A 25,218-nucleotide genomic window follows, 5' to 3' on the forward strand; every position below is an offset into this window, starting at 1 on the left:
GGACAATATGGAAGCAGGTTCTAATGCTTCCTGATCATTCTCAGTAAACATTCATTGTCCAGATGCTCATGCCTACAATATAAATGGCTTTGTTTTTTAAATTTAGCTACATTAAGTTTTCAGTTACAATTCAAAACAATATTAGCAACAGAATTGTGATGGGCGTTGTCCTCTTTTTCTTCCACACTTGAAACACCCACTGAAATTAATGACACTGGCTTCCGTGAGATTTTTGAGTGTACTAGGGATATATGATCAGACACGATAAGATACGACATTCCAGAGCTCAGTTTCGAAAGGTGTGTACTTAAACAGGACATCCAAATCCCACTTCAGGTCACAAAATGGACATGAATAATCACTGTAATAATGAATACCTTGCACTTCTACTGTCCTTCCCACATGAGGGAATTACTTCATAAATATTAAGGATCACAAACCCTGAGGATGTAAGCATCATTTTCATCATTTAACAGATTGAGATTGGTCACCAGCAAAGAACATCTGTTGCAGGGTTGGAAACAGATTGCCCCGCCCACAGGCTCAGCTGAAGTGCTGGATTTAGATGCTCTATTAAGGTATCTGCATCTGAAACCTGTCCCCTCTCTCTCCCAGCATCAGATTGGTTTGGAATTGCCTCTTCAACAGGATAATGCTAAATACTGAAAATATAAGGGGGAGCAACTCAGGAAGGGAAAGGTCTGAGGAAACTGATACATGCAAGAGAGCAAGAATACAAACAAAGGGTACGTCTAGACTACATGCCTCTGGCTCGTGGTCGACATCAAAGGCATTTGTCGACCTCCCAAATATGCCTCATCCCATACCTGGGAGGTCGACAAATGCCTTTGATGTCGACCGCGGAGTGTCCAGACTACCGTGCTGAGCCGACAAACAGCTGATTGGCTCAGCGCGGCAGCCATGTAAATTTAAATGAAGCGGCGATTATTTAAATCGTCACTTCATTTTCCTATGCCAGGTAGTCTTATCTACATGCCTCTGTCGCCAGAGGCATGTAGTCTAGACGTATCCAAAAAGATTAAAATAAGAAGACAGAGTTGATGACACTTCTGGTTTCCAAATTTTGGACATTTTTGCTATATTTGTGTTTCAATGAATTAGTAGTAATAGCTCTTTACTCTTCAGTACAGGTTGTACCTCTTTAGCCAAACATTCTCTGGTCCAACAACATCTGTGGTCTGTCATGGTTTTAGTTAGCTGGATGTCCACTTATCATTGGTGTGGCCAAATTTCCTGCAGTCCCATATAATTTGTTTATAGCCACCAGTCCTGGCTCTCAGTGTTCTGTGCTGCCACTCAGATTTAATTTACCTCTTCTAAAAGCCCCATAAGCAATGGAAGTGTTGGTAATGCTGCTAGACAATATTGACCTCCCATGGTCAGGTAAATTCTCTAATTCAGCACCGGTCAGGTCCCAAGGGTGCCAGTCTAGAGAAGTTCAACCTGTAGCCCCTTTCAGCTGAGAATCTCAACATGATTTACCAACAACTCATTTAGCCACTCCCCACTCATGTAGCAAGGAAGAAACTGCAAGGGATCATCACATCCTCCTGCACTGATATGTCTATTCTGTATCAGCACAGCTAATTGTGGGACTGAGACAGAGAGGCGCTGAGCATCTGCCATTGACATAAACGTCAACACAACCCTACAAGACCACTTTAGAAGAAGTAGTGAAAAACGTCAGGGAGGCAGAATGTAATTACTGGAACTGGAATATGTCCAGAGAGCAGAGTTACTGCCATTGTTCTTACAAAATTGCCCCAGTCTCTTCACCACAATCATGCTCTCAGTTTTGTCCAAAGATGGTTACATCAATCAGGGATGGTCTAGACAGTACTGGGTCCTGCCGTGAGGGCAGGGGACTGGACTCAGTGACCTCTCATGGTCCCTTCCATTTCTAGTGTTCTATGATTCTATGATCCCTTGAGCAGTTTAGCAACTGTTAATGCCATGAAAGAGGGTCTGGTTCATGATTCAGAAGAAAGAGAGCCTCCCACTATATCACCAACATCACTGTTACTACCTGGGCAGCTTAGAAAAGGCCATGCAAATATTTTAATGGACTATGACACTTACTGCATCTTTTGTGTGTGTACGTGAGTGAGTGATACATGCAGAGACGGAGATTTCCAAGGCTATAGCGAGATGGCAGAAATCCTCATTCAGATACTGCTTATTTTGAGAGAACTGAATGATTCACTGCACACAGTGACTGATCATAGGCAATAGAAATAATTCTCCCATGCTGGAGAGAACAGAGATCTGTTCACAACCAGGGACTTCTGCCTTAGAGGAATCTATGCTTCTATATTTAGAAATATCAACAGATGATGATTTGCTGAGAGAGAACAAGTGTGCTCATAACAATTAGTGAGGAGATAGCATGTTCAAAATTGTAAAGTTCTAAACACTCATTTTGTGGGCTGGAATTCTTCAGTTTTTGTGAAGGAGGTTTACTCTGTCTGGACTAATCCTGGATTCATCTATAGCAGCTTATCAGGGATTTTAGAAAATCTTATGGTTTTACAGTAGCATTGGCACATGGTAAAGCTATACTGCCTTGCCACAGTGAGTTTAACTACACATTAGATTTGAATTAAAGCAGAAATCTAGCAAGCAAAATGCTAACATTTTTTGTTACTGTTACTATGGAAACTCTTGAATTAAGGGTTCCCAAGCAAGCAATAATAAGTAGCTTTAACAAAAGGTAATAAAACCTAATAAACTGAGGGTAGTATGGACTGAAGTCCTATCCCAAGTCAGAACAAATTCCTATCCCTTCCTACCACCCTTCAAAACATGCAGCCATAAAATGCTAGATAACCATTATGAATGGCAGCCCATTTAAGGAAGTGTTCACAAAGGGGTTTTAAAGCCGGTGATTGCCATGTATTTACAATAGGTTGCTCATTTATCCTCCTCCTCCTCCCACCTTTTAAATGCTTTTAAAACACAGGGAGATGTGTTTTGTTTTCTGAGTCAGTTTGAGGAGGGTTCATTAAGGGTGAAAATCACTTCAGTTCAGAGGAATCCTCTAAAGTCCAGTGTACTGCGTCTAGACTGGCAAGTTTTTCCACAAAAGCAGCCACCTTTGCGGAAAAACTTGCCAGCTGTCTACACTGGCCACTTTGAACTTGGGCAAGAACACTGATTATCTAATGTAAGATTGTCAGTGTTCTTCCGCAAATACAATGACTCTCCCGTTCGGGAAAAATCCCTCTTGAGCAAATGCTTTTGCGCAAGAGGGCCAGTGTAGACAACTGAGAACCGTTTTGCGCAAAAAAGCCCCGATGGCGAAAAAGCCAATTGGGACTTTCTTGTGCAAAACCGCGTCTAGATTGGCATGGACGCTTTTCCGCAAAAAGTGCTTTTGCGCAAAAGTGTCTGTGCCAATCTAGACGCTCTTTTCCACAAATGCTTTTAACGGAAAAACTTTTCCATTAAAAGCATTTGCGGAAAACCATGCCAGTCTAGACGTAGCCCTTATGTATAAGCGCAGTGCCCAAGGTTTCCAACCAAGACCCTACTCTGCACTGTACAATCACACTGTAAGAGAGAGTCTCTCACTCCCCCCTTGGAGCCTACCGAGTAAATAGACAAGACTAATGGGAATGGGAAAGAGAGTTACAGAGAAGGGAAGCCACTTCCTCAAGGTGATGCAGTAAATCCAGTGGTTTTTTTTTTGGGGGGGGTGGGGGGAATTTTTCAGTATTCTTGGTTAAACCATCTGGCAACCCTACATGGATCCATTGACAAAGGGTAGCAATTTGAAAGCAAGATAAGTGCAGTATGCGCAAAGAGCTACATGGTTGCTACTTGTGTGTGTTGTACATCTCTGGGACACGGTGTTCTGTTTCTTTCCCACGGGAATAGGGAAAACAGTATCAGAATAAATTCCCCATTCACTAACTTGTTGAAGAGCAGGATTCCTGGGAAATAAGAACTCAGATATAGACCCTTAATCGGTCTTTGGGTTCTCAACTGAATCTACCAACAGGAGAGCCAATGGGTGCCGGATGAGATGGGGGATATGGGTGAAGTGGATAGTTGCCCACTGACAGCTGGATTGGAATGTACTGAGACTATTTAAAAGGAACGGATTGAGGTATTTTACATCATCTTCAAAAATTCCAGAAGTGCATCTATTTTGTTTAAGCCTTAGTAGCAATAAGCAAGGCCCTTTTCACAACTTAAGTTACCAACTGAACTATCTAAGTAAGCTCACCTTAGATTTACAGCAGGAAATCGATATTTAACTAATGAAAAACAACAGTCCTTTGAGGGTTCAACCAAAACTGCACAGTCAGAGATAGGCCCCTGTCCAAGCCTGGTTTCTTGGGATAAGAAAGGATGAAATCCCTGTCCCGGCTTCACCCAGAACTGGTTCCTGAGAGAAACAGAAAGCAGCCCTATTATCTTGCCTCTGGGGCTCTGCTTGGCTTCTGCCTACTCCCGCACCTTTTAGCTGCTGGAGGACTGATCCTTGTTGGTTACACCAGCAGTTGATCCTGGGTGACCTCTCTCAGCAGCTCCTGGAGGTCTGAGCTTGCTGCTCTTTCTTCCAGAAGGCCATCTTCTCTGGGCAGGCAGTGCCAAAGGGGTGGGGTCTTTATCAGCAGGCAGCCAATGCTGGTACACCTCATCAGAATAACTTTAAATCTGTAAACTCCTAGTGTGAGCCGGCCCTATTGGCATAAAGACAGTCATGGGAGTGCAGCTTATTCACTTCCCTTTCGGGAGCAGCTATATAGGTATTAGCACCATCCTATCAGTATAACTGCTATACTAGGGGTCCTGTGGCACCTTATAGACTAACAGATGTATTGGCGCATAAGCTTTCGTGGGCAAAGACCTACTTTGTCAAATGCGTTTCACGAGGCATAAGGGAGAGGTCGACAAAGGCTTCTCTTATCAACCAATCCACGTCTTAACTCGCGTGCTGTGCCGACGATCAGCTGAGCCGGCACAGCACAGCGGCCATTTTTATTTTAATGAAGCCGGGGATATTTAAATCCCCGCTTCACTGACTATGTCGGGTGGCCTATTTTACATGCCTCTGTTGGCAGAGGCATGTAATCTAGACGTACCCTAAAGTGCCACAAGACTTTTTGTTGCTTTTGCAGATCCAGACTAACACGGCTACCCCTCTGATGCTATACTAGGGGATTTGTATTGCTTTAATTGTACTGGTTTGTCTATGCTAGGAATTTGTACTGCTTTAACTATCCTGGTGTAGATAAAGCAGTACAGGTTGAACCTCTCTAGTCCAACACTCTCTGATCCCAGCAACGTTCCTGGTCCAGCATGCTTTTAGTTAGCTGAGTGTTCACTTATCATGGATGTGGCCACGTTTCCTGTAGACCCATAAAGTTTGTTTACAGTCACCAGTCCTGGCTCTCAGTGTTTTGTGCTGTTATTTAGCTGCAATATACCTGTAAATGTCTCCTAAGAGCCCAGCAAGCAGTGGAAGTGTTAGTAATGCTGCTAAAAAATATTACCTCCCATGGTTCGGCAAATTGGGACCCGTACTGTTCAATATCTTCATCAATGATGTAGATATTGGGATAGAGAGTATGCTTATTAAGTTTGCAGATGATACCAAACTGGGTGGGGTTGCAACTTCTTTGGAGGATAGGGACATAATTCAAAATGACCGTAGCAAGTTAGAGAAATGGTCAGAGGTAAATAGGATGAGGTTTAATAAAGAGAAATGCAAAGTGCTCCACTTAGGAAGGAACAATCAGTTCCATACATACAAGATGGGAAGCGACTGTCTAGGAAGGAGCATGGCGGAAAGGGATCTAGGGGTCATAGTGGACCACAAGTTGAATATGAGTCAACAGTGTGATGCTGTTGCAAAAAAAGCAAATATGATTCTAGGTTGTATCAACAGGTGTGTTGTAAGCAAAACTCGTGAAGTCATTCTGCCGCTCTACTCTGCACTAGTTAGGCCTCAGCTGGAGTACTGTGTACAGTTCTGGGCGCCACATTTCAAGAAAGATGTGGAGAAATTGGAAAGGGTACAGAGAAAAGCGACAAGAATGATTAAAGGTCTAGAGAACATGACCTATGAAGCCAGGCTTCATGACCTGGGCTTGTTTAGTTTGGAAAAAAGAAGATTAAGGGGGACATGATAGCGGTTTTCAAATATCTAAAAGGGTGTCACAAGGAGGAATGAGAAAATTTGTTCCTCTTGGTTTCTGAGGACAGGACAAGGAGTAATGGGCTTAAAATGCAGCAGGGGAGGTTTAGATTGGACATTAGGAAAAAATTCCTAACTGTCAGGGTGGTCAAATATTGGAATAAATTGCCAAGGGAGGTGGTGGAATCTCCCTCTCTGGAGATATTTAAGAACAGGTTAGATAGACATCTGTCAGGGATGGTGTAGACAGAGCTTGGTCCTGCCTTGAGGGCGGGGGGCTGGACTTGATGACCTCTCGAGGTCCCTTCCAGTCCTATTATTCTATGATTCTATGAAATTTTCTGGTTCTGCACTGGTCAGATGCCCAGGGCGCTAGATCAAAGAGGTTCAACCTGTGGAGTTCAGTACAGTACTGGGCAGATTCCAGTGTAGTTAGAGCAGTATAACTTTCTAGCACAGACAAGTACTAAGAAATTTTTTATCAGCCATTGGAGAATGGAAACATTGATATCAATTTAATCTTTATTTTATTGTAAACAGAATTGTACAGTCATTAGGAAATCAGTGTCAAGTGATTATTTATTGCTCATAGTTCCACATGTCAGGGCAGAGTCCATAAACTGTGCCGCAATTGATTACTTCCTTCAGATTTGAAAACTGTGTTCCTGTAAACACTTATTATAAGAAACCTCAGGGACATATTCTACCATGAGTTATCCCATGCAAACCTTTAAGTCATTAGAGGCCTGAAAGAGTGAGGACACAATTTGACCTACTTTTGTCTAACATTTAGGAGTGAAAAATCTTGCCACTGATGGAAGGCAATAGGCATTTTGCTATTGACTTTGGGGAGCCAGGATCTCACCCTATGGGTTGAAGTGCCAATCAAACAAAATCTACACTAATTATAGGAAAATGTATTGCTGACAGATTTCTGCCCCCTAGAAATATTTACTGCCATAACCTTACAAGCCTTTATCTCTGCATGTATCTCACATACATAAATGAGCTGACAGAGATAGTGTGTCATAGTAGCATTAAAATATTTGCACAGCCTTTTCTAAACAGCTACAGATCTGCTATTATGCCAGCAGCATGGCATTCCATAAGGCACCTCAAAAACAGAAAAGAAATGTGCCAGGATCACACTGTCTATCCTATGTAGTTCGTTCTTTCTATTTAGGTTTTCCACCAGAGCTATTCCCAGCAAGGCCTAAAATACCTTGTATTCGGGATACTTACAACTTGCAGTTAATTGATTTTGGAATAAGTTAATTTTTCTTGTACTAAAAATTAATACAAAGAAACACTAAAAAGAGAATGATTTCAGTGAAGACTACGTGCAGAGTGTAGTGTTGCTAGGTCTAACGACTGTATGGCAAATTTTGGATTGTTTCATTTTTTATTTAATACTCCAGCTCTTGGAGATAAGAGATTATATGAGAATCTGTGTTTTCACTTTAAAAACAGGTACAGTCCTAGCTCTAGTTACAGAGGAGAGTGAAAATGTGACCCAAACACACCCTCAGAGTTCAGAAGACAGAAGACAAGCAAAAAGGCCCTCACATACACTATTTTTTAAAAGTCTCACGAGTTTAATGCCAATCTCATTATTTTTGGCTGCCTGATTTGTGATCTTTGAATGCTGGGGATTGGAAATGCTGATAGCAAGTTACATTCAACTTGAGTAAGGAAGGTGGAATCTGGCTTGTAATATCATTATATCTTTTTTCTTTTCTCCCATGTTTCATTCACAGGATCATTTATATTGAGAAAAGGTTATAGTCAATTTCACCCCTCCCCCCAATTTAACACAGAAACCATGTAAGCAGTCCCTCCCTATGATGTCAGGTCTCCCGCAGCCAGATGTAGATTCACATCAAAGCAGTTTGATTTGCAACAGGGGAGAATTTGGCCCAGTGGTTTTCAAATTTTTCTATAAGGTGTCAGCCCGTGATTTATGAATGACAAAAAAAAAAAAGACATAAACCTACCCCTGAAGGGACAGGTAGCTGTCTGACCTTTAGTTGGTTAAAACGAGGCTCTGTACATCCAGAAACTCCTGGACTAGACTACAGCTGATTACAAGCATCACAACTAGAGGACTAGAATTATGTAAGCAGTTTACACTGAATAATTTAGATGTGAAGTTTACTCCCATTTCATCTTCAAGTGTGTTCACTGGCTATATCAGAGCTCAAACTTTTGATACAATGCAACTTTATGGCAACAGATGAAAACAAATCGACATACTGCATTTTACCCTGAGATATCTCTAGATCAGTGGACCTCAACCTTTACAAACTATTGTGACCCTTTCAGGAGTCAAATTTGTCTTTCATACCCCCAAGTTTCACCACACTTAAAATCTACTTGCTTACAAAACCAGACACATAATGCAAAAGTGTAAAAGCACACTACTACTGAAACAATACGTATTTTTTCATTTTGACTATATAATTATAAAACAAATCAATTGGAATATAAATATTGCACTTACTTACATTTCAGTGTGTAGTGCATTGAGGAGTATACACAAGTCATTGTGTGAAATTTTAGTTTATACTGCCTTCACTAGTGCTTTTTTATGTAGCATATTGTAAAACTAGGCAAATATCTGGATGAATTGATATACCCCCTGGAAGACCTCTGTGTGTCCCAGGGGTTTAGATTCACCTGGTTGAGAACCACTGCCCTAATTTCTCAGAAGTGTCAGATGGTAAATATACCTTTATTACTGTAATTACTTTAACAGCTAAACTGTAAACACAGCTATACATGTATTTATAAGGTAGTAAAATGTCATTCAGGTTACTTTCTGTTGAAAAAAAAAACAATAAGAAGGGCAAAGCTACACTAGAGCTCTTTATTTAGTGATTTATTTAGCACCCACCCCAAATGACATAAGTTCTACTGACATAAACTGTAGTGTAGGCATAGCCTAAGATACCGGACACTGGTCAAAAGTGTAGGAAAAAACCCATCTTGGGTCATATTTTGCTCTCTGTCACAACACAGTAACTACATAGACATCAATGCAATTATTCTGGTTCCGTAAGTAAGGACAGAAACTGGTCCTTATTTTAGAGTATTGTCACTGAAATCAAACCTAGGGGGGTTGTGAAATCTTCATTATTGGAGATATTTAAGAGCAGGTTAGACAGACACCTATCAGGGATGATCTAGACAGAGGTTGGTCCTGCTGTGAGGGCAGGGGACTGGACTTGATGACTTCTCGAGGTCCCTTCCAGTTCTATGATTCTAAGACTTGTCTCTATTAGAATATTCCACAGAAGAATATTATATTTGTCATGGTCAAGGCTCAACAAAGTATTGTATCTACTTGCCCGTGGCGAGTAGATTTCAGCTTGGTACTCCGTTCGCCTGCGGTGCACGCATGCACAATGCGGGGCATGTGCATGCTCTGTGCGTGGCTGGTGAGCGGCTTTTGCCACAATCGTCGACCCCTGGTCATGGTCATCCCTGTGATCATGCAGCGATGGTCATGTTTCACATTCCTTTGAACCACTATATTGACCACCTCTCTCCTTTCATGAAAAAGACCAAATTTAAACCTGGAATAAGTTAGGGTATGTTTACACTACAGTGTTATTTTGAAATATCTAATTTCGAAATAAAAGACAAAACTATATAGCACTTTAAAGACTAACAAGATGGTTTATTAAGTGATGAGCTTTCGTGGGCCAGACCCACTTCCTCAGATCAATATGTGGAAGAAAATCGGCACAACCATATATACCAAAGTGATACAATCAAAAAAAAGTGAACGCATGTGAAATTGACAAATCAAATTTTAGAACAGAGTGGAAGTGAGGGGGGAAGGTAAGTTTCTGTGAGGTAATGACATAGGGGTGATAATAGGGGAAGCTATCTTTGTAATAGGTGAGATAATTAGAGTCTTTGTTTAAACCCATAAATAAAGTGTCAAATTTAAGCATGAAAGACAATCCTGAAGCTTCTCGTTGAAGTCTGGAGTTAAAGTCTCTTTGAAGCAATATGCATGTTTTAAGGTCATTAAGTGAATGATCAGTCTGGCTGAAATGGCAGGCAACAGCTTCCTCTCTGTGAGAGGCCAGCAGGGCACCCTGGGAAGGGCTGGAGGCCCCCTCTTTTGAAATAAGCATCTACACAGTGCTTATTTTGAAACAGCAATTTCAAAATTGGTGCTATTCCTTTTGGAATGAGGGTTACCAATTTCGAAATAAGCCCTCCACTATTTTGAATTAATTTCGAAATAGTAGTTGGCTTGTGTAGACGCTAGGAAAGTTATTTCGAAATAACTTTGCTGTGTAGACATACTCTTAGAGATATAAAGGGTTAATTGATTAACCGGTTACCCACTAAGCATTCGCCTTACTGGCATGCATACGGGAGTAACCAGTTAACTGGTGGCTTGGCCCAGCCCGGCTGGAGTAGCCCTTGCCTACAGCACAGCACGGTGAGCCTGGCCCAACCAGAGCAGCCTCCGCCTGTGTCACAGTGGCCTCAGCCCCATGTGGCTGGAGCAGCCTGCAGCGCTGCGAGCCTGGCCGGGCTGAAGCAGTCCTCTGCCCACAGTGCATAGGGTTGCCAGGTATCCAATAATGACCCAGACAGTCCTGTATTTTTGCGTCTTGTCCAGTAAAAAAAATTCAGAAAATACCGGACACCTAAAATGTCTGGTATTTTTTGTTTTTTTCCCCTGCCAGGAGGCAAAAATACCAAACACCTGGCAACCCTACGACATACTCAGCAACTGGGCCCAGCCTCAGGTCCTCCCCAGCCCCTGAACCTCTGCCCCCGGAGCCCCTGCTTTCCTGGTTCCACAGGAAAGCTCCCTTCTGGCATGACCAAGAAAACAAGATGGCCGCTGGCAAGGGGAAGCAATGCCTTCCCTGGGTCTTAGTACTCAACCTCTCCTCTTCCTATCCCTATTCTGACTCTGCACACAATTAAAGGGGCCATGCTATTTTATTTATTTATTTTTTGCTTTGGTCTCCCCCTCTTTTTTCCCCCCTCAACAGAATTTCCCCCCATTTTTTGGGGGGGAATAAGATTTCTACAAAGATCTTTGTGGCCTTAAAACTATGAAAATCTGGTCCCTTGGAATTCATGGTTGCATCAGCAGGTGGACAGGGGAATAATAATCTTCATGGCTTCTTGATTTTCATTCCTGGGGTCAGGTTCTGATCAGAGGCATAGTAAGGGTGTTATGCACCCGGGGTCAAAGGAAAAATTTGTGCCCCACCCCATCCCCACTGCTGTGTGGCGGGGCCCCAAACCTGGGGCATGGCTGAGCCCTACCCTGGGAGGGGAGGGGAGCTTGTAATGCATCTTCCCCTGCTCCCTCCAGTTTGGGGCTGGGCCCCTGCAAACACTAACCCACCAGCAGAGACGGAGGAGAGTCAGGCTGGGAGCAGAGAGGCGGGGAGGAGGCTCCAGCTGGCAGCAGTGGATGGAGGAGAAGCAGGCATGCCGAGGGATGACAGGGAGAGCAGAGGGGGACTAAATTGGCATCCCATAGTGTGGCGCCCGGGGTCAACTGCCCCTCCCTGCTATGCCACTGGTTCTGATGCTCTGATTTATGAGAGTAAGGATATCAGAATCTGCCCGATAGGCGTGGATGTCACATTTGTGTTACATCAGCTGCTTAGTGTCCATAAGCAATCATTCTTTGTAGCATTTGTTGCTATTTACTTCAGGGCCTTTGTTGAACCCTGTTAATACCAAGGCACTCAGCTCTCTCAAGTATTCCCCTGTTAGCTATCACTTCCTTAAATCATAGAGATATCATGAAGATAATTACATGAACGGTTGTGAGGCATTCAGATACTGTGCTACTGAGGTTTATGGAAATACCATAGCTAGGACATTTGTCATTGGTGAAGAAGGCTCTCTACATGTAGTTTCCTTGCATTTGTTTGGAATTCATGCTGGTAACACTGCAGATACCAGAAATTTTGACGCTGTACCACAGTGCCACAGGCAGACACCAGCCTCCACAATTTAATGCAGCAAAAGGAAAGCACCAATGAGAAAGGCCAAGGAAATGTGCCTCTATAAATGCATGTATGCAAATATAATTTGCTTGCAATTGCTATAAAGGATTGTGCAATACATTTCTCGATAGTGAGGACAATGATTATGAGTTATTCTTTCTGCAGTTTTATCCTGGTTTATGTTTCCATAATGTCATGCCAGGCCGGATGTATACTGGATCCCCTTACAACAGTCAGTGGAAGACGGTAACAGAGAGACGATTTACAGCAGTTGTTAAAGATCACATGGCATCTGATACAAAACAGGCTTGGCTCGGCCGGTTCTGAGGAACCTACAAATGACGTTATAAATATTACGGTCTGATAGCAGCCACAGCAGGCTCAAATCAGACACACCTCATCTCGGTGCTTGTAAAATCCATTTTTCTCACTAGAAAGCTAGGCAGCCTATCAAGGTCAGTTGCAATCTGGCTGATAGAAGCCATGTGCAGACACCTCATTATAGTGCAGCTGGAGTCCTGGAAGGGTTCCCCCCAATTCAGCTGTGTTCCTGTAAGACTAAAGACACTGAACCTAATTCTCATTTCTATAAAGGCCCTTTCCAGTGCTATAGCGGGAAGGAGGAGGTGGGGTGACTGCCGCTCGGACCCTAAGTGCGTGTCTGCACAGCAAAGGAAAACCCACGGCTCACCTGTGCCAGCCCACCTGGGCTCACAGGGCATGGACTACCTGGCTGCTTCATTGATGTGTGATATCTGGGCTTAGCCTGGAGTCCAGGCACTAGGACTCTGCACGGCAGGAGGTCCCAGCGCTTAGGTTCCAGCCCAAGCCAGGAAGTTTACACAGCAACGAAACGGCCCTGTCGCCAGAACCTGAGTCAGCAGGTGCCAACCAGCCATGGGGTTCTCTTTGCTATGTAGACATCCCCTTGGTGCCAATAAAAATGTGGCCCTCTGTCTCTTACATGACTGGTGGAAATGCAAGTCTTTAGGACAGTAGGAACCCCAAGCACAGAGCAGACACACAAGATAACTCACCCCGTGATCACCACCACATCAAATGAGTCAATGTTTCAACTCACCTTGCTAGTGTATTATCCATGCAAACTGAACGTAAACATGGCAGATGAATCAAGCTTATCCAGAGACGCTAGCACTCAGAAGTGATTGGTGGGGCCCTTAAACCACAGTAGTTCTTTTCCCTGGCAGGTCAGAAGAATTTTCATATGCAGAGACAAGTCCTTTGGCCCAGCGGGTACCAGGGCAGTTCTGTTGCATCACCACCAACCGGATTGGAGGCTGGGAATCTGCAGGAATCTCTGGAGCATATTCCTTACTGGGATCTTTTCCCCTACAGTCATACAGCACGCAAGAAATCAGGAACACCAACAGCAGAATAACATAACTCGCTACCAGGATGATCAAGTTTAAGGTGACCGGGTCAATTTCCAAGTAAAACTCCATTTCGTCCCATAGTATTGAATGAGAACTCAGAGAATGAAGTTTCAGATACTCTAGTGAGCAAATGACTAGCTGATCAGAATAGATGTATTGGCTTTGCAGTAAAAATACACTAAGCCTCAGCATTCCTATAGCAATGGATTTTCCTGAACTGGATGATTAAAGCTGCTCAGTTTAATAACTTAAGCTCCTTCTTTTAATACCATGATGCCTACATTGGCAGAAGCTAAATTTGATTCCTTTACCTACAGCAGACTATCCATCTTGCTATTAGCACACATCTTCATTATTTTTTTTCTTGGCAGGCATGCATCAGACAATGTGTTTGTTTTATTTACTCAGCTCTCGAAATGGCTCCATGCATCAAGGCGAGTTATGACCCGAAAATTTTACTAAAGGCCACGAATAACACAATATCAGCTGTCCAAAGCTGTAAATAAATGGGTAGGTGGATTACAGGGGAAAAGATGAAGCAAAGCAGGACTTGGAGAAAAAATTATTCCAGCTAGGTTTATAGTATTTCACACGACTCTACAGACAAAAGAGACATTTTTTCATTAGGAATTTTTTAAAAAACACAATGTGCTTGATTCTCATTTATGCCAACGGTCTTTTGAACTGCCCTGGTAGAATAAAGGGGCCTTAATATGTAAATTATTATTGATTTTTCTTGATAGTGCCTAGCTGCCCCAGGCACAGACCACATCCTCATCGTGTATGGCACTGCATAGAACACAAAGATGGCCCTTACCACAAAGAGTTTACAGTCTAAATATAAAACAAGAGGAGGAAACAAACAGATGAGTAAACACAAAGATACAAGACAGTATCCAGACACATCAGAGGCAATGGTCTTGGCACACCGGTTGCTTTCCCCTTGTCTCGTTTTTGGTAGGCATCTTGGCAAAGGAGAGATTTAAGAAGGGAGTTAAGTTATGGCTCTTGGCATTACCTGAGCTATGGAAAAGGACATTAATATAAATGAGAATCAGGCCCCTTGTCTTTAAGTTGTGATGAGGAAATATATAATTAGGCCATCTTCCTGAAATGCCCCTCATTTCAAAGGATGCTGCTCCTTTGAGGTCTCATCTCACCTAGGTTTCACATAAATCCAGGGTCCTTTCTTGCTTTAACTGCCACAAAATTATTTACCTCAAAGCGAAGGTTCATGAACCTGAAGCTGCAGAAAGAGCTGAAGGAACCCCCACAGCAATTTAAAATGTTGGCATCAATCATGTTTGTGCGATCCTCATCTTGGATTTGTCACAGACTATGTGCCACATAGGTTGTGAGGCAGGCATCAAGTATAGCAGCTACGATTTGGTGGTTTATTAGAGATCCAGGCAGAGACTTTTTTTTTCATGTCAGGCTAAGTCATAAAAAAAATAATGGAAATTGGAAGTTGGATTCAAACCACCCAAATGACTTAGGAGCCCAAATGCCACTCTGGAAGTCAGTGGAATTTCTGCTCCTGTCTCACTTTGAGGCTTGGCTACACACAGAAATAGTGACGTCAGTTTTATTTCACATCTTCTATATTTTGGTGCAAGGCTGTGTGAGGACACTCATATTTCGGATTGACAGATAGTTGTTTTGATTTAATTTAAGTTGAGAAGGAATCGATGAGGTGATTCTGAACATCGCGGCCTGAATTCTGAAGGGATAGCTCTGTTCCTGCACAAGGAAGTTTCTGGAATTCTGAGCTGCTTTTTGGTGCCAAATAGCTTTGGCAATGATGAGAGAAATTGGATGAGAAATATTTCAGCACTGACAGTTCACTTTCAGATGTCTTTCTAAAAGCTGTTCTTCAATTCTTAAAATGTTTTGTAGTTTAGAGGCAGGGCTTTTATTGGGAAATTTTCAAAAAGCTAAAATCCATCACTAGCTTCATGGCAAAATGTTCAGTCTCACAGCCTCGATGAGTGTCGTGTGTTGAACAAAACATGCATTGATGCTGACTGTCGTTGCTGTTAAGTTGCTTTTTCAGGAAATATTTTGAAAAAGTAATATACTTTAGTTCTAGGGAAGAGTTTTAAAAAATACCATAGTGACTTAGGAACCTATGTCCCCATTGATTTTCAATGAAATTAAGGCTCTTAGGTGCCTAAATCATTGTTAGAAATGGAACTTAGGCATTTTTCAAAATGTTGGCATCCATCTAAGTTCATATTTCTCAAGGCTCAGGATTTTCTTCAGCAAGTCAGAAATGCAAAACTAAATTGGGTTCTTTTCCTTTTCTTGTTTGATGAACTAACCCTGGCATTTGATCCCCTAAAGAATTCACTGCAGTTGTTTTCAAGGCTGTCAGTACATACTGTATAGTCCTAAACAAAACCTAGTTAATAACTAATCTAAGGATCTGTATTTCGTCTTCCCTGACAGATTGGAAGGGCTGTCGCTATAAAACTGTAAAAGTTGCTTATCAGAGAGAAATTGCTAACAAGTATTGCTTTATTTCCGTAGATGACTTTCATATACATCATGTGCTGTCCAACTGAAATGCTTTTTAGATAGTTTACTCTGAGGCCCTCTAGTGGCAAGATATGACACTGTAGGGCACCCAGTGAATTTCCTCAGTGCACTGTCATGTGTTCTCAAATTTTGCATGTGTAAAGGTGCCTTGCTTAATGGCTTGAGCATGAAAACATCTGTTCATGTGCCTTGAGAAGCAGCGTGTGTGGTTTTGTGCAAGAAATCAGAAGCCAACTATGAAGGTTTATGTTTCTTATAAAATAGGAGTTCCTATTCTGCTGGATATTCCTTACAGAAAACCCCTATAGACCATGGGTGGGTAAGAATTTTTCACAGGGGGCCACTTCAGAAATGTTTGAAGGGCCCCAGGCCACCCTGGAAAGGGCAGGGCCTCAGGTGGAAGGGGCAGGGCCAAGACACTTCCGTGCTTCTCCGTCCACAGACCCTGATTGGTCTGTGGGTGGGGGAGTGCCTGAAGTCTTTGCCCCTGCTCTCCCAGAGAGAACCGCCAGATGTTCTGAACAGCTGGCAGTTCCCTCTAGGTGCCCGTACCCCTTGAAGTGGGAGGAGATTTTGTGTGCGCTCCCCACCGCCTCCAGGTCAATCAAGGCCTGGGAGTGGGGGGAGCACGCAAAGTCTGCCCCTGATCTGCAAGGGAGCACCTGACTCTAAGTGCCAAGCCCCTTGCTCGGTGGCAGGAGACTTTGCATGATCCCCAATCCAATCAGGGGTTGGGGGCGAGGGGAGTATGCGACGTCTCCTCCCATTCTGCCCCTATCCTGACTCTAAGTGCCACTAGGGTTACCAAATAGTTTAAAAAAAAATACCGGACACACTTGATTTCAGATCAGGTGTGGGGTGGGGGAGACTGGCTGGGAGGGTAGTGGGGCTGGCCAGGAGGGGGTTGGGGGGAGCGGAGCTGGCCGGGGGAAAGCAGGGCTGGCGGGGAGGGAGGAGAACCGGCTGGCGGGGAGCAGGCTGGCCCAGGTGCATGCAGATCCCGGGGTGCTACCTGTCCCATGCACGTTCCTGGCGGGGCGCATGGGTGAGTCTGGCCCCAGAGATTCCATCCTGCCCTGCCCCCGACCCCGCCCCCCTCCCCTCTACTGAGTAGTTGCGTACTGCCTGGCTGGTAGACACACTCACGCAGTGTGAGCGTATCTACCAGCCAGGCAGTACGCAACTACGTACTGATAGTCATGATAATAATAAAAACGTAATTAGAAAATACCGGACATTTATATGTCCAGTATTTTCTCAATTTGTTTCCCAGACAGAAAGCTCAAATACCGGACTGTCCGGTTCAAAACTGGACACGCGACAACCCTTGCAGTGCAGTGATTGGCCTGGGGCAAAGTCTCTCGCTCCCTGCCCTCTGGTGCATGGAGTTCCCCCATCCCTAGGTCCTGATTGGCCTGGGAGCGGGGGAATGGCAGGACCTCCGCGGGCTGGATCAACCCACTTGGCAGGCTGGATCCAGCTTGTGGAGGCCCATTTGCCCACGGCTATAGACAGTAACAGTGATGAAGCTAGTGCAGTTCTACAGATATGTGATACTGTTTATAGGAATTAACTCTAAAGGCAGTACGGATAAGAGCAGAGTGGGATTGTCTGTCCTGCCCGTAACCTGTTCTGTGATCAAGAAGTCACTTGCCTCTTTATTTCTCCATTTTTTCTCCCATTGTCCATTTGAACAGCAAGCTCTTTGGGAGCAGGCACTGCCTCTGACTATGTGCATGTGTGAGGACTAGAACGACAAGGCCATAATCCCAATGGTAGGCACCACTTTGATAAAATAATAACCTATGCAACAGCAAATAAGATCTTTTTTTAAATAATTTTTTTTAAAAAAAAATCCATTATACCAGATTCCATAGCAGGGATATAATTCCATCGCTGGGTTAAAAAAAAAAGAACCTTGAAAAAATGTATAACAAGACTTTCCTGAAAGGGATGATTTTACTACGGGCAGTTACATGAATTGGTGACTCCTGGATTAATCTGATTGCCAGTTATTTGGTGTAGCTGGTCATGACTCACCACCATGGTACCTCCATCTGGTCCATCCAAAAATTAGCTCTTCCAGCCTGGGCGCGCCCCCTGTTGGCCAGTGTCTCACCCTTAGTTACCTGGCTTCTTCTCTGCCACCGCAGCAGTGCCCTTTCACTCTGGGGTTCTCCCCTCCCTCCCAGGTAACCCCAACCTCCTATACAAACCTGGCTGCAGTGACCTACTGCCAGTCTTCATCTAGCCCCTGTCTCAGGGGCAAACTACAGCCTAGAATGGCCAGTCATCACTGGCAAGGGGGCGTGGACCTGCCGCCTTCTACTGCCCTGGCTGCCCTCTGCAGCCCTAGTACTCTCAGGCCTTGAGAGCAAGGCCTCAGCCTGGGAGTTTGCCTGGATAGAGCTCCCAAGCCCTACCTGCCTTTCCCCAGCACTGCTCTGTCTCAGGTACCCTCTCTAGCTTACCAAGCAGCCAGGTCCTTTCTGCTCCACAGCTGGAGCAATATTGAGCTCCTCCTGTCCAGAAGCCCTTCTTATAGCTGTTAGGCCCTGATTGGCTGTCTCTAGCCCTCTTCTGACTGAGTCTCAGCCCCAGCTTTCACCCAGGGCTGTTTTAATGCTTTATGAAACAGTGCAGAGCAACAACCTCATCACATTTGGATTGAGTGGGTAAAAACCTGGGGTTGTGCAGAAGTAACTGCCGATGGCTGGGATAGCTACCATGGAGGGACTTCTTAACTGCCTTGTCTGACCTGCAGATTGATTCTAATGCACTGAGTCTTGCATGGTTTCCTCAAAGACATCCTACTGATTCCAGCTGTGCGTGAGGCGATGAGAGCGAACTCTACCCAGAGGAAACATGCACGATCATCAGTGCAGTGGTTTGCATCTAACTTGAGCCAAACTCAAAAAAAAAAAAGGAATTATCACGCAAAGATGAAAAAAGATGTATAGGACTGAACCTGAACAATTAAGGAGGGTAAGGGTGGAGACTGGAGTTTTAGATCATAGTCAGGCCTGACTGGTGTGTGTGTGGTGGAGGGCAGGGAGAGGAAGCAAAAGGGACAATTGCCCCAGGGCCTAATGATTCAAAAGGGGCAGGGGCTCTCAGTGGCTGCTGCTACGGCCCCAGACGCTTTAAATCGCCACCAGAGCACTGTGCGGCGCACTCCCGACAGCACTGAGAGTGGGGCTGGGAGCACTGTGGTCTGGGCAGTGCTGAGGGTTGACTGACTTTGGCCCAACCCCTTCAGTCTGAGGCCCTGCCCCTTCTGGAAGTGCAGAGCTCTTCCCCTTTGCCCAGGGGCCTGGTGAGGCTCTTGGCCCTCTTGATAACGGTTGATTGAGTAGGCGATGGCCATAAGAATAATACTCACCTTAAAATGAAAGCCACAGGTACTGGTTATGGAGGAAAAAGTGTCACCTGGAATAGCTGCAATCCAGACTGCGAAGGAAGAACAAGCAATTGCTGGAGTGAAATCAATATTTTAAGAAAAAAAATACAGTAATGAGGAAGGAAGGTAAGAAAGCTGGAGTATCATTGCCAGTGGCCTGACTGTGACCAGCTCTCACGTGAGGACACAAGGGAAGGGGAGATGGTTCTGGGATCCTTCCCCCCAGCATAGGAATTTGCCACAATAGCAGCTTGTATTCTTTCCTGAGCACAAGAATTGTGCCTTGCATAGGTGCTGGAACTAGGCGTGCAGGGAGGTGCTACTGCGCCCCTTTGGTTTGAAGTGGGTTCTATCATATGCAGGATTTACAGCTTGGTTCATTGGCTCTCAGAACCCCCACTATACAAACTGTTCCAGCGCCCCTGGCTCCTTGCCAGCACCATCTGGGCACTAATCTGTTTGAACAGCGCTTAGTGGCCATGTCCCAAACCTCCCACATTTACTGCAGCCTCCTAGAGCTAAGCAGTTGCTGCATCCCCCACAATTTCATTTATTATTATTTGCAGTGTGGTAGCATCTCAGAGTCCCGGTCCTTGACAAAGGGCCTGATGTTAGGACCTCGGTCTCAAAACCTGGTCACCCACATCCAATGGGTTCTTGGAAATCAGCCTTGGCCATCACATTGCACCAAACCATCCAATTACCAGGCAATTCACAGATTTGGATGGGCCACATTCCAGGGGTCTGAGACCAGCTTCTTGATTGGCCACTTCATCTTAGCCCTGATTGGCTGGTGACCATATATAAGTTTCCTGTTTCTGTTCTGGTCTGGTGGAGCAATAAGCCATTGCCTGCTAGTAGCTACTCAGACCCAGTGGGTGTGTCTACACGGCAAAGTTATTTTGGAATAATGGCTGTTATTCTGAAATAACAATACGAGCGCCTATACAGCAATTCTGTTATTTCAAAATAATTTCAAAATAATGGATGGCTTATTCTGACTTCTGTAAACCTCATTCTATGAAGAATAACGCATATTCCAAAAAAGCTACTTTGATATACGGGGTGTGTAGACACTCCACTGCTGCTATTTAGAAATAGCCCCACACCAGGGACAGTCTCAGTTATTCCTCCTGGGGCTCTAAATTGAGATAGCACATCTACATTAGGGAAGCCTGCTTCGGACTAATTTTGAGGCTTCCCTGAAGTGTAGACGTTCTATTTCGAAATAAGCTCTTTCAGAATAACTATTCTGGACTAGCTTATTCCAAAATAACTGTGCAGCGTAGCTGTACCCAGCTTGACCCACTATACATTCCCTTATATTGGCTCTTCTGGTTATCGGACCCCTTGTGTGAACTCTGACCACTGATACAGGTTGGCTGGCATACCCTGGCCACTGCACCCATTGTGCTAGGCACTGTAAAATCACAGACCAAAAAGATGGTCCCTGGTCTAGGTATAAGCCGACACACAACAGATGGCAAGCCACAAAGAAATGACAAGACAACATTGTGCAAGTATGTGGAGTTCAAAGAATCCTAGTGCTCCATGCTCCAGGTTTGTGCCTTAGTGGCACAATCTAGATTAATAACTTTCTGGTGTTATATCTGGAAGCATATTGGGTCCTTCGGAGGAATTCACCATGCAGCATAGGCTTTTTGTTAAATAATGGAGGAGGAAGCAGTTTCCATCCTTGTCACTCTCCAGAATTAAATCCCAGCAGCCAAAGGCACAATCAGAGCCTCTCAAAAGCCAAGCATCACTCGACAGGTTACAGCATCAAAGCTAGCTGACAGTGATTTAGTTGTCATTATTAACAAGATAGGTTGATTGGTTTAACTACTTGTTCTGCCAGAGAGCAGAGTCATTGCTATGAATAGCCCCAGGATAAATAAATCCCTTTAATCTTAGGCCAGGTCTACACTAAAAGGGAAGGCTGAATCAAGATATGCAATGCCAGCTATGTTAGTTACATAGCTGGAGTCGACATACCTTGTTTTGAGTTTCCCTACCTTCCCCACAGAAGCAGGAGTACCGGCTGCTGACAGGCGCACCCTCTGAGTTCAATTTAGTGAGTCTTAACTAGACCCACTAAATCGAACTCCAGAAGATTGATTGCAGCAGTGTCAATCTAATCTTCCGTTTAATGACGACATGGCCTTAGTTTGGAGTGGAAAAGGGGAAGTGATGATGCCAGAAGTCACATTGTATGATGCAGAATATAATTAAAGAAAAAAGATTAGGGGTAGAGCAGGATAGGGTTCATTGACTGATGTATCTTTTTTCTGGATTCCTCTCTTTGCCTCGTAAGAAAATGAATATTTACAGTTGAAGATCTGCCGACACTCAAGTTCCAAGGTTGGGGTCTCTGGTTATAAAATTTGCCAACTCTCATTTCCACATGGTCATAACCCAGCCCAGAAAGTTGTCAAAAATAAAACAGCATAGGAACAAATATGCTGCAATGTTTAACCAAACTGTAGCTACTCCACGACTCCTGATCAAATGCACAGAACATATTATATCGCAGCAGGAAATATCATGCACATTATGAATGTTGGCAGCACTGTACATCTCCCTTCCATGGAATCATTTCTCCATTGTGTGGCAAATGTCTTATTTTACCTGGGCAAAACCACAGGGGATTGTCTGTAATAGGTAAACACATGCAGAATCGCATGCAGATTAATGTTGTCCAGCAGGGCTGACAGCCTTGCCAGGCTCCTGGGCAAGATGGGGAGGGGGACATCCTGCTCTGCACCCCAGGCAGGGGCAGGGCTGTAGGCAGAAAGGACAGGGGTGGGGCTCAAGGTTCCCTGTAAGCTGCACACCTGCTCCACTCAGAAGTTTAAAGCTCCCCACGCAGGCAGGGAGCTCAGCTGACCGGCGGGGCGGGGTGTCCTCTCGCTGAGCAAGCAGCTAAATAGAGCTAGATGCCTGTTTGAAACTGAGCAGCTCCCAGAGCAGGTAAAGGGAGATAAGGAGAGATTAAGGGGGGGGGGGGAGGGGGAGGAGGAGGAGGAGGGAGGGAGGGAGGGAGTAAGTAATTAATTGGCTGAGGGAGAGTCAGAGGGGAGGGGAGTTTGGAAAGTCCCGTCTGTGCAAGGAGAGAGAGGCAGAAACTCAGTATTCTCAAGCCTCCTGGGAAGGGGGAGATAAGGGGCTGACTGCATGGGGTAGGTGTGGGTGGATGCTGGCAATGGAATGAGGTGGAGATGGGCGGAGGGGGGGGGGGGGGAGTTTGTTTGTGCTGTGAGATGGGGGAGGTGTGGATATAGTTTGAGAAGCAGGATTTTATCTCAGCCCACACCTGGGTTGCAGAGAGCAGATTGCACAGGAGTAGGTGGGGGAAGAAGGGGTGGGTGGATTTATGTAGCGAGGGGTGGCAGGGGGCAGTTTGTTTGGGGTGTCTGGCTCACACATTGCAATCGTCTCTGGCTGAGTTGGAGGGGGCAGGGGGAAGCAGGCTGCACGAGGTATGTGTGTGTGTGCTAAGATGACATTTGCATGATTACATTTCAAACAAGATTGACATGGGTGTTAATGGCTTAAAGTAAGAAAGAAAAATATCCCTTTAAAAGAAATTTTTGGAGTGTTTCAGATATTTGCAAACTCTGATCTTAATGATCTTCAAAAAATTCCTGTTACTAATTAATACATGGCATATTATATTGCATTAAGGCCAGATCTTTGCCATGTAGTAGAGTTCTGGCTTTTATGAGTTGTAGGATGAAACCTTATTTGCAAGCTCTTTGAAACATGCATCTGTCTACAAACCCCAAAGCCATGTGTTAATTGGTTCTGGGGCTTCCACTCTTTGAGTTTTGTTGTGTGTGTGTGTGTGTGTGTGTGTGTGTGCGCGTGCGCGCTTTGGTAGACTAGGGGATGTGCAGTGAAGGTGGACCACCTAACCTTAACACTGCCCTTTTTCCTTCACTGCCCTCAAGGACCCCGTTACAGAAAGATGGTGCCATGTGTGCGTGTGCGTGTATTGGTGGTGCCATGTGTGCGTATTGGTGGTGCACATCCACACACTACCTCAATATGGGTGTTGCACATAAAAAATTTCAAGTGCCCAAAAGAAACTTCAACCCACTCAAGGATAGAAAATGTTAGAGGAACACTAGTGGGGCTAGGCAGCTCTCAGCATCACCTGGAGAGTGCTCCCCTCCCCCCGCCTCCTGCCAGTCCTCAGTGCTGCCTGGAGCACGCTGTGCAGTGCTCTGGCAGTGATTTAAAAGACCCAGGGCTCTGGCTGCTGCCATTGCCACAGTAGCAGCGGTGGCGGCTGGGAGTTGACCCCTTTTGAATTACTGGACCCTGGGGCAGTTGCCCCCTTTGCCCTGCCTTGTTGGGGGGGCCTGATGTTGCCCTTTTTTGATCTGTGCAGCCAATGAGAGCTGCTTGTTTACAAGACAGGCAGCACACGATGTGCCCCTTCCTCTCCAGGCTCCCAGCATTCAGAGTCAACAGAGCCCCCATAGTTGGTGCAGGGGCATGGAAGGCAGGGACCCTGGCTGAGTAGCTTGCTGAGCTGCTGGCTGGGAGCTGACCAGGTAAGCACCTCCCGGCCAGAGCCGGCCTCTGGCACCCTAGACACTCCCCCCAATCCTATACCCCTCCTCCCTCCAAAACCCTTCACCCCAATCCCTGCATGCCCTCCTGCACATCTGTCCCAGGTCACAATCCCTTCCCAGGCCTTGCACCCCCTTCTACATCCGTCCTCCAGGTCAGAATCCTCCCCTGCACCCATACCCCCTCCTAGCCCCCACACATCCTTCTGCAACCCACCCCCCTACCCCAAACTCCCTCCCAGATCCACACCTCACCTGCACCCCGATCCCTTACTCCAGGTCCCTTCTGCACCCAACCTCCACCCCAGACCCCGCACCTCCTCCATTAATATCACGGAAGAGTGCGGCCCTTGACCACTTTCCAAATTCTTGGAATGGCCCCCCATGAAAAAATTATTGCCCATCTCTGACCTACAGGGTGCTAGCTTCTGGGCAGACTTTGCTAAGCCTTGGTTTAAGTGTGTTCTGTTACCACTACCTTAAGGAGATGGAATGTTCACACATCAGTTTTAACACAACCTATAACAAGGTTTCACTCAGCTCATAATGAGGAACGTTTAAGAAGCTTAGGTTCAAAAGGATTAAAGTAGCACAGCTTATTATTATGCACAGATTTCATTTAAGTGAATGGGTGGTCCTGGTTTAAAGATGTTGGACTGAAAATCAGGACGTCTGGGTTGAATTCCGCAAATTGCACAGGTTTATTGTGTGACATTAGGCAAGTCATTCAGGGTCAGGTTTTGAAAGGATTAGGTGCCTAAAGAGGCAAGTAGGTGCCTAATGGGATTTTCAAAAGCTAGTTTGAATATTGGGCACTACTTGGGAAAGACAGAACAGAGCCAGACATCACCCCCTGACTCCTAGACAGCAGGAGGATATTTACCAAGAGCAAGCCAATGTGGCTTTTTGCCAATATCAGGGAAGAAGGAAATGAGTGGCAGTTAGACATCTAGGTAGGGCTGCCAACTTTCTACCTGCGGAAACTCAAACACCTTGGCCCCACCCACGGCCTCACCTCAACTTCACTCCTTTCCAGGGGTCCCCCCCATCATTCATTCTCCCCCGCCCTTGCTCACGTGCTCATTTTCATCAGGCTGGGGCAGGGGGTTGAGCTGTGGGAGAGGGTGAGGGCTGTGACGGTAGG

General features: G+C 45.1%; 1 protein-coding gene across 1 annotated transcript; it reads right to left on the bottom strand.

Annotated features, from left to right (window-relative positions):
- Positions 1-13,261: 13,261 nt before the first annotated feature.
- On the bottom strand, positions 13,262-13,667 carry SMIM36 (small integral membrane protein 36). The gene has a single exon (XM_075904255.1). It carries the CDS (start codon positions 13,626-13,628, stop codon positions 13,344-13,346), a length of 285 nt encoding a protein of 94 aa, XP_075760370.1. The 5' UTR covers positions 13,629-13,667; the 3' UTR covers positions 13,262-13,343.
- Between the last annotated feature and the right edge of the window lie 11,551 nt (positions 13,668-25,218).

The sequence above is a fragment of the Pelodiscus sinensis genome, chromosome 20 (assembly GCF_049634645.1).
Source record: "Pelodiscus sinensis isolate JC-2024 chromosome 20, ASM4963464v1, whole genome shotgun sequence".
Taxonomy (NCBI): Eukaryota; Metazoa; Chordata; order Testudines; family Trionychidae; genus Pelodiscus; species Pelodiscus sinensis.